Below are 16,370 nucleotides of genomic sequence, written 5' to 3'. Positions count from 1 at the left end.
CCTGTGAAGAGCGAAGGGTACGGGTAGGGTGGTACCTGGGAATCAGGTCGGTGAGGTAGTTAGGGGCAGTGTTGTGAATGGCCTTATAGGTCAGGGTGAGCAGTTTGAATTTAATGCGTTGGGCAATGGGGAGCCAGTGGAGGGAGAGGCAGAGGGGGGTGGCAGAGGTGGAGCGGGTGGTGAGGTGGATGAGTCTGGCAGCTGAGTTCAGGATGGTCTGAAGCGGGGAGAGTTTGCAATGGGGTAGACCGGTGAGGAGGGAGTTGCAGTAGTCAAGGCGTGAGATAATCAGGGAGTGTACGAGTAGTTTAGAACACATGAAGAAAGGGAGGTGTAAAAAGGCATGGAAAGCCAAGACACCAGCTGCAATCTATCAGTAATTAGAAAGCAAACCTAACCCTTGTTAGTGCAAATGATATCAGCTGGGTCAGTCTCAACTGATGGCCTATAAAAAAAGTGTCTCATTTCCAAGGTATCACACAAGAAACATCTCATGATTGGTAAAAGCAAAGAGCTCTGTCGGGAATGGACTCACCGCTGGTGGTGCTGGGACTCATCTGCTGTGTGGGCTGCAGTACCGGTGCTTGCCAGCGGGTGCTTTCAGCAGCCAGGATCTCACTCCTGCAATCAAGCCATCACCTGAGGCTGATTGCAGGAGGTGTATTTTAGCAATGGCCAGGCCTGAAATCAACACCTTGGTGTTGTTTCCCATGAGCCCCTGTACCTGTCATTGCCTGCCTGGTTCCTCTGCTGACTCTGACACTGATCAAACTCCGCCTGCACCGACCCCGGCTATTCCTGACCTTTCTCCTGCCTGCTCCGTTTGTACCTTGTCTGCCCGATTGTTCCTGACCCGCCTGCCTGACCACTCTACCTCTCCAACCTGACTACGCCTGTCTGTGTTCCTGAACATACTGACATTAGTTGGAGGTTTGGTTTTGTTTGTACTGTGCGTTGTATACTCGTGTAGTTCCTAATAAATTATATTCTTATTACATCACTCCTGAAGCCTGCCATTCCCTGTGTCAGTCCACACATTTCTGGTCATACTTGGATCCCTGACAAGCTCTCTCAAGACATTTGCAACCTTATTGTTGCAAAATATACTGATGGCATTGGTTAAAGAAGGATTTCTAAACTTCTGAATGTTCCAGTGAGCACTGTTGGGGCCATAATCCGGAAGTGGAAAGAACATCATTTCACCGTAAACCGGCCATGACCAGGTGCTCCTCACAAGATTTCTGACAGAGGAGTGATAAGAATTATCAGAAGAGTTGTCCATGAGCCAAGGACAACTTGTGGAGAGCTTCAGAAAGACCCAGAATTAACAGGTACAATTGTTTCAAAGAAAACAAAAAGTAATGCACTCAGCCGTCATGGCCTGTATGCACGTCACCACGCAAGACTCCATTGCTGAAGAAAAAGCATGCTGAAGCTCGTTTAAAGTTTGCTGCACAATATTTAGACAAGCCTGTGAAATACTGGGAGGATATAGTCTGGTCAGAGGAGACCAACATTGAACTCTTTGGATTCCATAATACACACCATGTTTGGAGGTCAAATGGCACTGCAAATCATCCTAAAAATACCAGACCAACAGTGAAGCATGGTGGTGGGAACATCACGGTGTGGGGCTGTTTTTCAGCATACGGTACTGGCAAACTTCATATCACTGAAGGAAGGATGAATGGATAATTGGACCAAGACATTCTTGATAAAAATCTGCTGCCATCTACCAGGATGATGAAGATGAAACGAGGGCCGACATTTCAGCAAGATGATGATCCCAAACACAAAGCCAAGGAAACTCTCAAGAGGGAAAATAAAGCTGCTAGAATGGCCCAGCCAATCACCTGACTGGAATCCAATAGAAAATCTATGGTAAGAACTAAAGATCAGAGTTCATAGAAGAGGCCCGCGGAACCTTCAAGATTTGAAGACTGTTTGTGTGGAAGAATGGGCCAAAATCACACCTGAGCAACGCATGCCACTAGTTTCTCCATACAGGAGGCGTCTTGAAGCTGTCATTACCAACAAAGGATTTTGTACCAAGTATTAAATAAATTTCAGTTAACGTGTTCAATACTTTTTCCCTGTGCCATTCCATTTTATTACACATTTCTCAATTTCTGAACTTTATTTGTTTTGGTTTCTCTATATGTATGGATTGCATGGGTTGTCACCGACATGTGGTGGGAATTTCACGCCAATAGCACCTTTTAGAAATATTTATTGAGAAAAATGGTGACGTGTTCAATACATATTTTACCGGCTGTATATGGTGCAACTCAACCTGCATGTGTCCATATTGGTAAAATGCACATACAAAAAATGGCTCCGTCTCAAACCTCTCCATAGATCCAAGGATGGGGCTTACTCAATATTGCCAAAAAACACGCAAGACAAGACCCTGACCACAGATATATCGGCCCATGTATGAGCATCTCACATAAATAAACGTTCGTGTAAAGATGAGTGATGAAAACGATGAAGACGAGCTGCTGTAAACATCACAGTGCACAATGCAGATTTCTGTTTGTCACTGTTTATGTGAATAAAGCTTGGATATCCAATGGAATGACCAGGGTTCCAGATCTGTGCAGGAATCCAGTGTGAAGCCTTGGCTTCCTGTAATGAAGACCGCTCACCGCTGCTCTCTCTCCTTGTGCAGGGTGACTGGTCTGGTCTCCGCCCCCTCCTGTAGCTTTCTGAAGGAGGTCTATAGGGGTGGGGCCTGCTGGGCCCCTCCCACAGTTCTGCTTTCTCCAGGTAAGCGACACACACCCAACCGTCCTATCAACATTATATAAAAGAAGATGTGGGTCATCAGACCAGGCCACCTTCTTCCTTTGCTGGTGCTTTTGGCTGTGGACACCCTGACCAGTCTGTAGCTATGCAGCCCCATACACAACCATCTGCAATGAACATTTTTTCTCTGCTTTCAACGCATCAACTTCAGGGACAACATGTTCCTTTGCTGCTTAATATATCCCGCTGACTTTCAGATGCCATTGTAATGATATAATCAGTCAGTCACTGAACCTGTCATTGTTCATAAAGCTGCGGATGATTGGTGTCCAGGGTTTAGGTAGTTGACAGATAGAGGGTATACAGCTCAGTATCCTTCAATGTGGGGATATAGGAGTTTTCCATACCCATGGATATTCTCTATAGTCGAGGCGTTTTCCTGCTAGTGTGATATAATTGTCAGCTAATAAATTCTTCCCACATGTAGGGTGGAAACTACATATAAATACTTGGAGATGGAGATTACGATCTATGTGACTTTTCGCTTCTTGTATGCTTAGATATACAGTATGCTGTTATGTATCAACGTACTACACAGGAGACTTCATATTAGTGGGATTCAGTGGAGATGGTTACATAGTTTCATAATTAACAAGGCTGAACAAGAGACAAAATTCAACCTTCCAAGCCCACCAAGCCCAATTTTGCTCTATAAAGGTATTAAAGGCAATTATGGACCGCTATAAGCAGGGTTGGACTGACAACTCATGGGGCCCCTGGGCAATAGGGGATCATGGGACCCCCGTGTCCTTGTCCACACTCAAAAAAGCCTATAAAAAAGGTACCAGGGGCATTTCATGGGGCCCCCTACTGACCCCGGGCCCTCGGGCAGTGCCTGAGTGCTCGAAGGGTCAGTCCGCCCCTGGCTACAAGTGAAGGGATGGAGGCTTCTCAACCGACCCCAGGAGTCCAATGTCGAGGAATAGTCTCAGCCGCTGTTCTGGCCATGCCCTCTGATGCATTTTGCCATGCCCACGGGGATTGGTCTGTGACACCTGTGGTCGATTGAGCAGCATCCATCCCTTCACTTGTATTGGCTGACACTGGAATCGCTCGGACTCGTGCTCCCCTCTTCTCCATTGCTGATGGGGTGATCCTATTCCTTCCATCCATAGCTTGGAGCGGCGCCATAAGGTACTTTTCAATTTTGGAACACACTGCATGTTACACCCATGTCACAGACACCACCGTGACTTGGGCTCCTGGAGGGACTTGGGGGCCAGCCTCCTTCCCACCAACTATGGACCCAGGACTATGCAGACCCCCCCCCCCTCTTGGGGTTACAAAGAACCTTTTCCCCCCAAGAGGGTTATATCACTTTCTTGGGTGCCTGGCTGGCCGTAAATTATACCAGCTAACCCTTTCCATGCAATTCGGGCCGGGGAGGGCCTGATTCTGGGACCCCTTGGCATACTGTGAATAGTGGAACTATTATCCTGGAGCGATGTGTTGTGTGCAGGGGACGAATTCCAGCATATGTGGGGTTAAGAAACTTGATTTTCTGTTCCAGGTTTCCTGGCATCAACTATGTTTTGCTGTAATTAGGTTTAAGTGATAAGCTTACACTTTGTTTAATTGCTTCCAGAGTCTAGACTGCTAGGTGCCGGGAAGGAATTAATTGTTTTATGTGTTTGATTGTTTATCTGTTTATGTAATGTACTTGTAATGTGTGCCATACCTGTGTAGGGGGAAGGGTTTTGTGTATGAATGCTGTGCTGTTTGTTCATAAAGTCAGTCTTTGTTTTACTCCTACTTTGGTTCCATTTGATTCCTGGTAAATGTTACTATATTCTGGTTCAAAAGTGGAGGAAGCTGTAGTTTGGTGGAGATGCCCAGTTGGGGTGTCAGGCAGTCCATCACAACCCGTATTTTGCGCGTAACATGAAGCACGGTCACATACATCACCCCCATAAACTCACCCCAACCCCCAATTTGACACCTAGGGTGCTTCATACTCCTGGTTGTTGCAATTTGAATTCACTCATCCATTCATGGTGATCTGTAAATGGGAAGACTACAAGTCCCATATTGCAGTGCAGTAGAAGGGCTCAGCAGATCACGCTGTCAGCAGGGTGGTGACATGACAGTACTGGTAAGATCATTGATTACCTCTTCCAGCCCCATAATGGAAGGTGCTCTGTACGGACCTGAGGCTGGAGGTAAAGAATACAAGAGCCAGAGCATTACACCCATGATGCGTTGATTGTAGTGGCAATGCTTTGCAGGCTTGAATGCCAAAAAATGTAATAAAGGTACATTTTTAATTAATTGTTGGTGAATTTATTAAATATAAAAGCTGAACTGTGCCTTTAAGATGAGTATTCTGCTTTTGGCACTTCCTTCTTTGCAAACCCAATCCCTACTCAAGCAAAAAGCCAACCTTCAGCCACCACTCCAGGGAGGGCGACCAAAGGAGGATTACTCCCTCTACACCTTACTGAGAACATTGCTTGGGGAGACCCAAAACAGCACACCTTTCTTCTACTTCCTGAGTTTTTTTTATTGCTGTCCATGGCCCTGTTGCAGATTTCCTCTCACTTCCTGTGTGGTGAGGACTTCCTACTGGCAGGACAGTAAGTGAAGGGAAATCTCTCTAATGGAGCCCAGAATGGCAATAAAAGCCCAATAGGATTTCTCAATAGATGTGTATACTTGGAGCAATCACCAACATTAATTATTTAGACCAGCCATACTCATCCCAGGTTTTGTAGAAGAGGATCCTTGGGCTGTGGCTGATGGACTTCCCATCTGATGATGTCTTCATAGTTCTGGGTCCAACACTCCTGTCCTGCTTTAGGAAGTCCTCACCAGGCAGGACTCGAGAGGAAATCTCAGTAATGGAGCCCAGTATGGCAATAAAAACAGGAGTTCTAATTCTTTTCCCACTCTATTCAAAATAATACAAAAAGGTTGGTATTGAGTCTTAGATTTTGGTTAAATACAAGATGAGGCCTGGGCACCTCAGTTGGTCATAACCTGGCCAATGTCCACACTGTTGGGTTGGTGCTAAGGCCACCAATCCCAAAACTTGCAAATTGTGTTTTACCATAATAAAAGTTCTGACTTACCTTCTCGTTTTTAAACCTTTTGGACAATTGAGGTAATTTAACAGCAAGATTGAGAAGGGGGTTCAGAAGGATTGTTTTTTTTTCTCTGAGATGAGGTCCAGGAACTCCCGCTTTTGAGCCTCCTCTTTCCATCCCTTACCCACCTCTCAGTACCACCCCTTTTAGCAAATACAAAACAAAGTATCCGCTATGTTGCTAAGTAATTTTTTTTGAATTTGTTAATGGTGACAAGATAAAATAGATCCCCTGCAGCAAGCAACAATAGACCCCCCCAACAATAGACCCCCCCCCCAGGAACATTAGACCACCCCAGGCAACAACAGACCCTCCTGCAATATAATAACCCCCCAGAAACTATAGATCCACCCCAGCCACAACAGATCTCCCAGCAGCTTTCCAGGAACCAGCCCCTTCCCTCAACAGTGGATCCCTCCCAGCCACAACTGACTGCCCCAGTATCAATAGATCCCCCAACGCACACTAGCACCCCTTGTCATTACATGCAGGAGGTGCCAGAACTGCATTCCCTCGCATTCCCACCAAAAAAAGCCCTGTGTGTGTGTGTGTGTGTGTGTGTGTGTGTGTGTATATATATATATATATATATATAAAATTATACTTGGTTGATGGAAGGCGATCCCTATAAAACAGATGGTGGCTGTACAAAATGATGATATAGTTCACAGGTTCTTAAGTCAGCATCACTTGTTTTACATGAAAATCCTGCTAATGTAATAATTTAGACATATTTATCAAACCTGGTGACCTTGTCTGCAATCCATGTCACCTATACGACTCAATCCACCCTTACTATAGTGCTATCCCTGCTGTCACATGATTGTCACTCCTTTGGGTTTGCAGGAACAGAGAATGTTCTGAGAGCGTGTGAGGAGGAAGGTGTCCAATACCTGGTCTATACCAGCAGTATGGAGGTTGTGGGTCCAAATATCCATGGAGATCCATTCTTCAGGTAACCAAGACCCCCCCGGAATGATGACAAGGTTTTGACAGGTTGGATACATATTTTTACAATGTAACAATTTTTCTAGTAATGGACTCCACAACTTTTTATGTGAATTGTCCAATGGGGGTGCCAGAACAAAGATTGGCTGTCACAGTGGTCACATGATTGGAAAGCCCATCCTTCTGGCTCCTGATCATGACTAGAAACTGTGAGCTGTGAATGACAGCTCGGACATTGTGCAGTGAGCTTGCTTTCAGCACAGAACCCTTGGCCATCCATGAACGCATATGTGTGACATATGGACATTAAGGTCCACTTTCTTTGCTGCTACATATGCATTACATGAGCGGCAAGAGGTTAATGACTAATGTTCATTCACAACAAAACAATGTTAAGCCCCATACACACGGGCCGAATATCAGGCGGTATCAACCGGTTCAATGGAAACCGTCCAACATTCGGCCCATGTGTATAGCACCTGATCCGACAGAAGTGAGACGAACATCTGACTTCTGTCGAAGGGACATGACTGAAAAAGATCTGCTGATTGGCATCCAATCAGTGCTCTCAGCCCGCTGGGTTGAATGAAGAGAAAACTGATAGTGTGTTCCTAGGCTTTCAACAACCAACGCATTTTGAGGGTACAAAAACTCCCTTTCTTCAGGGCTCAAAATTGTATACACTCAGATGGACTCAAATTGGTGCAATCATCAAAAATATATTATTTTGAAGATTAGACATTTTATCATTCAAAATGTTACCCAGGGGAAATTTTGTTTTACTCCTGGATCACCTTCTAAATCCACCTTTCTCCACTTTTTTGCTACAGAGAAAACAAAGTTCAGGTCTCGGGGAGCCAATGATAAAAGCAGTTCATCGCAGGTCTGTGGGAAATATGGCCCTTGTAGTGGTGGTCAGAATTTCACTCTTACAGACAGCTGAAAATCTTTGATGTCCTGCTGCTAGTTTTGCCAATTGGTGTTGGCCCTGGAACTATGAAGGCACCATCAGATGGAAGGTCAATGGCCGCTGGCTCTGCCAATTGGTGTTGACCCTAGAACTATCAAGACATCATCAGATGGGAGGTCAATCAGCCACAGCTCAAGGAATCCCTAGGAACCTCTTGAGGAACCCTAAAGTTCTGCAGAACCTGGGTTGAGAATGGTGGTCTAAATATCTAATTTTGGTGATTGTGCCAAGTATACACATCTATCAAGCCATGAAGAATTGGGAGTCTCTCGTACCCCTAAACATGTTGGACATTTTATATTGCCATGTTGTGGATGAAAATTGTCATTAAAAGCACCTTTTTCATCTGGTGCTCTCATTGGACATTTTACAGGTGAACTGTAAACTTTGGGGCCCTAATTTAGGGGTACACTGTCCAGGTGTGCTGAGAGCAGCTGCACTGGAGGCATTGTGAATCCAATTCACCTTTTTCAATCATTTGCCTTCTATGAGTCGAATTCACAGATCTTGTTTTTGTTTTTTGGATTCCAGGGGTAACGAGGACATGGAATACAAAGTGTATCACAACCAGGCTTATCCCTTGAGCAAATCCAAAGCTGAGAAGATTGTACTGGAGGCCAATGGAAGGAAGGTGCGTCAATGTCAATGACAATGTCTGTCTTAGGAAGTCAAAGGTTGAACTGGATGGACTTTTGTCTTTTTTCAGCCGGACTAACTATGTAACTATGCAAAGGAGTAGAGTTCTGTGCTTAATGGCAATTTATATTATAGAAAAGTCTGTGGGGTTTTTTCATTTCATTTGTGTTGCTCCTACAGATGAAGGATGGAAGAACACTTTACACTTGCTCCCTGAGGCCCACAGGGATATACGGTGAGGGCCACATGCTAATGAAGGAGTTCTATGAGCAAGGGTTGCGTACAGGACGCCGCGTGTTCAGAATCATCCCCTCCTCCACAGAACACGGCAGAGTTTACGTAGGTGAGAGACAACAGCATGCATAGAAAAGTAGATCTTGCCAGCAATTGTAGTACCAGGGCATCTGGGCACAAGCTTCCTAAGGCATCCTAAATGGCAGTTTACCAAGCTGCAGCTTCTTCTGGGAAGCATGATGGTTTATGGCAGCCTTTCTCAACCCTTCAAGCTCTGAGGAACCCTTGAAATAACGCTTCAGGTCTTGGGGAAACCCCTGCTACAAGGTATATCTCCAGCTCCCAGTACAATAGTTAGATCAAAAAGTTACACGTGATCAGTAAGAGGAAGAATGCCCATCACATTGGTGGACAGTGAAAAGAATGCACCATCTCATTATGGGTGGGTGGGAGAAGGACTTCCTTAAGGCCTGTGAGAGACGTGAATCCTTATATCTGTGCACGGTGAGAGAAATGCTAAAATGATTGTTGGCCTCATGCCGTTTGCTTTGCTAAGTGATGATGGCCCTGGAACTATGCCGGCACCATCAGCCACAGCTCAAGAAACCCCAAGCAACCTCTGGAGGAACCCTAGGGTTCCACACAACCCAGCTTGAGAATGGCTTTTTTTATGGTACCCATGGCCCACCAGTTTTTTTCTCTTTTATTTTTGCAGCTCCTTATTTTAACCACTTGCCTACCGGGTACATTTCTCAAAAATGATGTTACCCTGAATAAACAGATACCTAACATGTCACGCTTTAACATTCATGGAATGGCTCCAAACTATGGTACCTAAAAATCTCCATAGGTGACATTCTAATCATTTTTAGATTTTACCAGTTTAGAGTCACAGAGGAGGTCTAGTGCTAGAATTTTTGCTCTCTCTATAATGTTCTCGGGGAAACCTCACATGTGCTGCAAACACCGTATACATATGCTGGCATGACCTAGGTATGCGCTCACTTCAACACATGAGCATGGGGGGGTGGGGGCACCTTCAATTTTTTTATTTATTTATCTTGTTTTCTTCTTTTTATATTTACACTGCCTCTTTAGTTTTTTTTAAATTACTTCTTATTCCTATCACAAGAAAAGTGAACATCGCTTGTGATAGAAATAAGGCATGACAGGTCGTCTTTATGGGGACATCTGGGGTCATTAAGACCCCACATCTCTCCTCTATCCTGGAAAGCATGAAATCAATTAAAAAAAAAAAAAAAAAAATGATCTCTGCTTTCCAGAAAAAACATAAATTGTCAGTGCTTACATCAACCAGAACTGGAAGTGATGTCATGACGTTATTTATGACCTCCCAAGACCATAGAGATGGCTGGGGACCATCTGGTCCACGATCAGCTCTATGGCAACCAGGTGGCACCACCAGATCGGATACTGGGCTCCCTGATTACACAAGAGGGCTCAGAGAGGAGCCTGGTGGGCAGTGGGGGAGGTGGGGACGTCCCTTCCCATTGCCTGTAAAAGCAATCCAGCAGCTAATCCGCCACTAGGATGGCTTTTACAAGGCAGAAAAAAGATAATGATGCCTCTCGTTATAAGAGATGAAAGGACGTCCACAGATGTCCATTCATCGGGAAGTGGCAATGTTGCTTTTAAAAATGAGATCAGAGATTGTATAGAAATGTGTAATGTTGTTGTCCTCCTCTTCTCCAGGTAACGTGGCATGGATGCACGTCCTCGCTGCCCGCCAGCTGCAGGAGCAGCCATCCAACTTGGGTGGTCAAGTCTACTTCTGCTACGATGACTCTCCTTACAAGAGCTACATGGATTTCAACATGGAGTTCCTGACCTCCTGTGGCTTCCGCATGATCGGTAGCCGCCCGCTGGTCCCTTACTTTGTGCTTTACATGATTGCCCTCCTTAACGTCCTCCTGCAATGGCTCCTACACCCGTTTTGCATCTATGCTCCTATCCTCAACCCATACACCCTGGCCGTGGCTAGCACCACCTTCACTGTGCAGACCGACAAGGCAGAGCGGCACTTTGGCTACCGGCCTCTCTTCAGCTGGGAGGAGAGCAAGCAGCACACCATAGCCTGGGTGAAGGGCTTTGAGCGGGACAGAAAAGATCAATGATGATCAGAACGCCTAAAGGGAATATAGACTTTGATTTCCAACATGGAAAGGATTAGGAAGCTTTAAGATGGTTGTGAGGGAAAATGAAACGAGACATTCCAGATTCAACTTTATCCGAAATTCATTCCGTTACATCACAACACTATCACCTGAGCAGACCACAATGTCCACTTCCACATTCCTCGCTATGAAGTCTACAAATAGGATCTTTTTAAGTTCTAGGCAACCTACCACTGAGTGAAGCCAGGTGGAAATCACATTTTCTTCGTAACTATTATGCTGCCATTGACAGTTAATAATCAATACCCTTCTATCCTGGCCCCAACCCATATCACACCCGTCTGCAACCTTTCCGCCATTTACCATGTGAGGCCAACAAATGCACTCGGCAGGTTTTGGAAGGTGTGCGTTTTAGAAAGGGACAGGTAGGCGGACCCGTGGCAAATGTCGGGCAACTAGGGCAGCACAGTGGCTAAATGGTTAGCACTTCCGCCTGGCAGTACTAGGGTCACTGGTTCAAATCCCAACCATGGCACCACCTGCCTGGAGTTTGCATGTTCTCCCTGTGCCTGCATGGGTTTCCCATTGCGGAGATTTGGAGATATTCCTTCATATCTTGTCCTATAGCTACAACAAGAAGTGAGAGGAAATCCCTCCAAAGTGAAGGGAATCCCTGGTTGTCACCAGAACTAGCGTCTTCATTGGAAGGTTCCCCCTCTTTTCATGTTCTGGGGACAACCCAAAAATTGTGATTTTCTTTCCCTTTCAGGATGATGGTAAATAGGAGAAATAGAGGGGGGGGGGGGGGGCACTAACGGCAATAAAAACCTGGCAAGGGTTCTGGTTGCGGAGATTTGGAGATTTCCCTTCATATCTTGTCCTATAGCTACAACAGGAAGTGAGAGGAAATCCCTACAAAGTAAGGGAATCCCTGGTTGTCACCAGAACTAGCGTCTTCATTGGAAGGTTCCCCCTCTTTTCATGTTCTGGGGACAACCCAAAATTTGTGATTTTCTTTCACTTTCAGGATGATGGTAAATAGGACAAATAGAGGGGGGGGGGGCACTCACAGCAATAAAAACCTGACAGGGGTTCTAGTTTCTGGGTTCAGGTTTCTGGTTGCGGATATTTGGAGATTTCCCTTCATTTCTTGTCCTATAGCTACAACAGGAAGAGGAAATCTCTCCAAAGTGAGGGAATCCCTGGTTGTCACCAGAACTAGTGTATTCATTGTAAGGTTTCCCCTTCTGTTCTGGGGACAACCCAAAATTTGGGATTTTCTTTCACTTTCAGGATGATGGTAAATAGGAGAAATCGAGGAGGGCACCGACAGCAATAAAAACCTGGCAAGGGTTCTAATCCTTCTCCATTCTATCCAAAAATAATTTTCAAAAAAGTTTCACCTTCAGTTATACTTTAATAGCTAACATTTAGTTGCCCGGCTGTCCTGGTAATCCGCTATCTTCAATATGAACCCAAAGAAATATATTGATCAGAAGGGTCCAAAAAAAGGTCGGGGGTCATTATCTGTCAACCTCTTCCTGGTCAGGGGCTTTCTGAAGCAATGGGATCAGCATGACAGCCAGGCAACTGGGCTTCGTATGGTGAAGTCAGCGATGGCGTGCCTCCATGTTTACTCTTCACAGGTTTACTTCAAGGACAGGTGATTGGCTCCACGGTCGAGTCTTCTCACATTGCTCTTCTCATTCTGCTGCTATGGACTTTTCCGGGAAGTGTTCAGCATTTTAGTATGAATGTGTTAAACTTTTATTTTTACATTCTGTGAATCAAGTTCTGCCGCCTAAATAATTCCAGAAATCTATGTGACAATATTGCCATGTAGTGCCGTCTTTTTGGCCTTTAGGTGCAGCGTCTAGGTGTGTTTATACAGCGCCACCTACAGGCCAAACATGGCAAATTGGTTCAAATTTATGACAGATCATCGATAGGCTGCATCTATTATTACACATTAAGTTTTATCAACATATGGAGGATATGACAGACTATAAAGAGGTAAAAAATAAAGCTACATTTTATTTATTCTCTATAGCAGAAAATCACTGGCCTTTAGTACATTGGAACCATAAAAAGAAAGGATAATAAGGGAAATGAATAAATACATTGTATCTGTTTCCATTTTACCACTTCATAGGCTTGAAGAATTGTTATGCCGAAATATTTAATCTGTTGTGTAGTTACTATATGTATCTTTATATTATTGAATATTTATTGTGATTTATTTAATTAACTCTTTCTCATGTGCAATATGTAAAGGGACAGCAGGCCGCTGAATGACATGCCAGTTCATTGTTGTTCTGCAGTGTTTATTACCTTTTTAAATACCCAATCAGTGCAGATTCAAAAAACTTCCAGTGTTTCCTGTCATTCAAGGGCTATATTAACAGCAATATTAGGTATTTAAAAAAATATCTCTGCCACACCCTCAGACACATGTCTGACGTTTGTGTGATGCTTAAAGGTTATCTTAAAAAAAAAAAGTTTGGACTGGACATGTCCTTTAAGCACCTCCCACTGATTGAACCTTTCAGCTAGTGTGCAGTGGATAGTGTGAATTCAGTATAAAAAAGCATTATGGATAGCAGGCCACTGAATGACAGGCCGTGCGCAGTTCATTGATGTTCTGCCGTGTTTATCACCTTTTGCCTTTTTAAAAACCCAATCAGTGCAGATTCAAAAACTTCCAGCATTTCATGTCTTTCAAGGGCCATATTAACAGCAATATTAGGTATTTAAAAAAATATCTGTGTTCTCACTGTCACACCCCCAGACACATGTCTGACGTTTGTGTGATGCTTAAAGGTTATCTTAAAAAAGTTTGGACTGGACATGTCCTTTAAGCACCTCCCACTGATTGAACCTTTCAGCTAGTGTGTAGTGGATAGTGTGAATTCAGTATCAAAAAGCATTATGGATTCAGTTTAAAAATAATTTAATCGAATTCTCATGATTATATATGGACTGGAGGCTTTTTTTATAGTAGATTGAGGTTCTTCATTCTGTAGAATCGAAGTTAGAGGGATAGAAGGCACAGGTAGGGAGCACACATGGAAATAAGAAGGTGCAATTGTGGGTTTTGGGTGGGTCGATGTACAATGGAGATGTCAGTTATGGGTGGATACAAGCAGGCTGAAGCACCTACTAGATGTTATATCTCTTACAGACTCCAGGGCTAGATCTGCAAATTTGGGAGTTCCTGATTTGGCCCACCTGCTGCAAGCATTATGCTGGATGCAGCAGGAGGAGTAAGACTCTGCCCACAGGCAAAAGTAGGAACTTTGCTGGGGAAGTTGTTACTCCCCTGATATGACACAGATGCATCCACCCATAACTGAAATATAACGGCTGGGTGGGTTTATCATGGGAAGGCTCAATGAAAGGACAAGCTGGTAGAATGCAAGGCATTGGATGCCTATGGTGGCTGTGGATACATAAAGGGTGAGTTCTGTGTCAGGTAGGTGTACAGACATAGCAGCCAGGTCGGGGGCTGAGCTCAGGTCCCACTGACAATAACACGGCTATGTATATCTGACAGTAATAGGTGAGCAGATGTGTGGGACCGGCAGTCATTTATATGGAATTACACATGCTTCTATGAATAAATGATGTTATGATGGTATCTGTGTCGGTTCTCTGTGAATTGGGGGAGGGGGGGGGTGTAGGGGATGAGGTGCAAATGTGTCGATTCTTGGTAAATATTTTCTGTGTACCTGATTTCCTCCAATATCACTTGTATTAGTGAACTCTGTAGTGAGCGTACATCGAAGAAGGGTTCACTTTGCAGCCATTCTACTCCTATTCTCTCCTCCTCTCTCCTCTCCTCCCTCCTCTCCTTCTCTCTCTTCTCCTCCTCTACTCTCCTCCCTCCTCTCCTTCTCTCTCCTCCCCTTCTCTCTCCTATCCTCTCCTTCTCCCTCCTATCCTCTCTTCTTCTCTCCTCTCATCCCTCCTCTACTCCTCTCCTCCCCTTCTCTCTCCTCTCCTCCTCTACTCTCCTCTCCCCTCTCCTCCTCTCTCCTCTCCCCTCTTCTCCTATTCTCTCCTCTCCCCTCTCCTCCTATTCTCTCCTCTCCTCTCCTCCCCCCCCCCACCCTTCTCTCCTTAACCTTATTCTTTTCTTTACCTCCCCCACCCTCTACTCTCTGCTTCTCCTCTTTCCCTTTTCTTCTCTCCTTTTTCTCTCTTGCCTCCTTCTCTACTTTCCATTCCCCTTTTCTTCTCCTTTGCCTTCCCACCTCTTCCTCCTCCTTGCTCCTTATTTTCTTCCTCCTATTTTCTCCCCTGGCTTCTCTCTTCCTTTCCTTCCACTTCTTTCCTCTTTTCTCTCTTTTCCTATTCCTCTTTCCCAATTCTCTCCCCTGTCCCATCCCATCTCCTCCTCATCTCTCCCGAACTACCTTTTCTTTGCTTCCTCCTCTCCTACTTTTGTATCTTCTATCTTCTTCCTTCTCCTCTCCTTCACTTTTCTCCTCTCCTTCATATTTTTCCTCTCCTCTCCTTCACTTTCTCCTTTCCTCTCTTCTGCCTTGTTTTTCTCCTCTCCTCTGCTTCACTTTCTCCTCTCCTCTCCCTCACTTTTCTCCTCTCCTTCACTTTTCTCTTCTCCTCTCCTGTCCTTAATATTTATCCTCTACTCTCCCTCACTTTTCTCCTCTCCTTCACTTTTCTCTTCTCCTCTCCTGTCCTTAATATTTATCCTCTACTCTCCCTCACTTTTCTCCTCTCCTTCACTTTTCTCTTCTCCTCTCCTGTCCTTAATATTTATCCTCTACTCTCCCTCACTTTTCTCCTCTCCTTCACTTTTCTCTTCTCCTCTCCTTCATATTTTTCCTCTCCTTCACTTTTCTCTTCTCCTCTCCCCTCCACATTTTTCCTCTCTCTTTCTTCACATATTTCCTCTCCTCTCGCTCACTTTTCTCCTCTCCTTCACATTTCTTCTCTCCCTCACTTTTCTCCTCTCGCTCACCTTTCTCTTCTCCTCTCCCCCACTTTTCTCCTCCTCTCTCCTCTGAAACACTGTGTGTAGCCCAGCCTTTTTCAACCAGAGTGTTGTGGCACCTTGGGGTGTCTTGGCAAATTTTCCCACATTGACAACAACGGATCAAGCCGATTATTTTCTGTTACACAAAGCCTTAGGTCTGTATTGCGCAGCATTGCAACCATGGACACCATTCAGGCCAGCCACTGACTTCCTAACAACTGAGGCCATAACAGATTGAAAAGGAGGATGTCGGGCACATGAGGACGTCCTTGTTTGCTCCTGCCCTGCCCCTTGCTGTCCGTCGGCACTGGGGGGGGGGGGGGTCAATTTAGCTGAATAAGGCAAACTTGGGGAGCAGAGAAATGCTGGACACTAGCCTGTACCGGTGTGCAAAGGTGCTGCATATTGCTTTGTAAAACATTAATGACCTCTAATGTTGGGTGTTCTACAGGGGTGGAGGCTGCTGCAGAATGTAAAACTATTAGTTTAGTTTTTACATTTTAAGATGGGGTGCTGTGAGGTTGGGCGTAGTCGCGAGGTTATGCGGAGTCGCGAGG

The 16,370-nt window shown here is 44.9% G+C and overlaps 1 protein-coding gene across 1 annotated transcript in view; it reads left to right on the top strand.

Moving 5' to 3' along the window:
- Nucleotides 1-14,451, top strand: part of HSD3B7 (hydroxy-delta-5-steroid dehydrogenase, 3 beta- and steroid delta-isomerase 7) — a 79,047-nt gene extending 64,596 nt beyond the window's left edge. Inside the window, exons 4-7 of the mRNA XM_089657845.1 lie at nucleotides 6,738-6,846; nucleotides 8,341-8,440; nucleotides 8,626-8,788; nucleotides 10,393-14,451. Of these exons, the coding sequence (XP_089513971.1) occupies nucleotides 6,738-6,846; nucleotides 8,341-8,440; nucleotides 8,626-8,788; nucleotides 10,393-10,814 (794 nt within the window). The 3' untranslated portion in view covers nucleotides 10,815-14,451. The remainder of the gene's footprint in view (nucleotides 1-6,737; nucleotides 6,847-8,340; nucleotides 8,441-8,625; nucleotides 8,789-10,392) is intronic.
- Nucleotides 14,452-16,370: the final 1,919 nt, after the last annotated feature.

The sequence above is a fragment of the Staurois parvus genome, unplaced genomic scaffold (assembly GCF_062004578.1).
Source record: "Staurois parvus isolate SC_StPar_1 unplaced genomic scaffold, SC_StPar_1.0 ptg001035l, whole genome shotgun sequence".
Lineage (NCBI taxonomy): Eukaryota > Metazoa > Chordata > Amphibia > Anura > Ranidae > Staurois > Staurois parvus.
The sequence above is the reverse complement of the archived record's forward strand: the minus strand, read 5'-3'. Positions and strand labels throughout refer to the sequence as shown.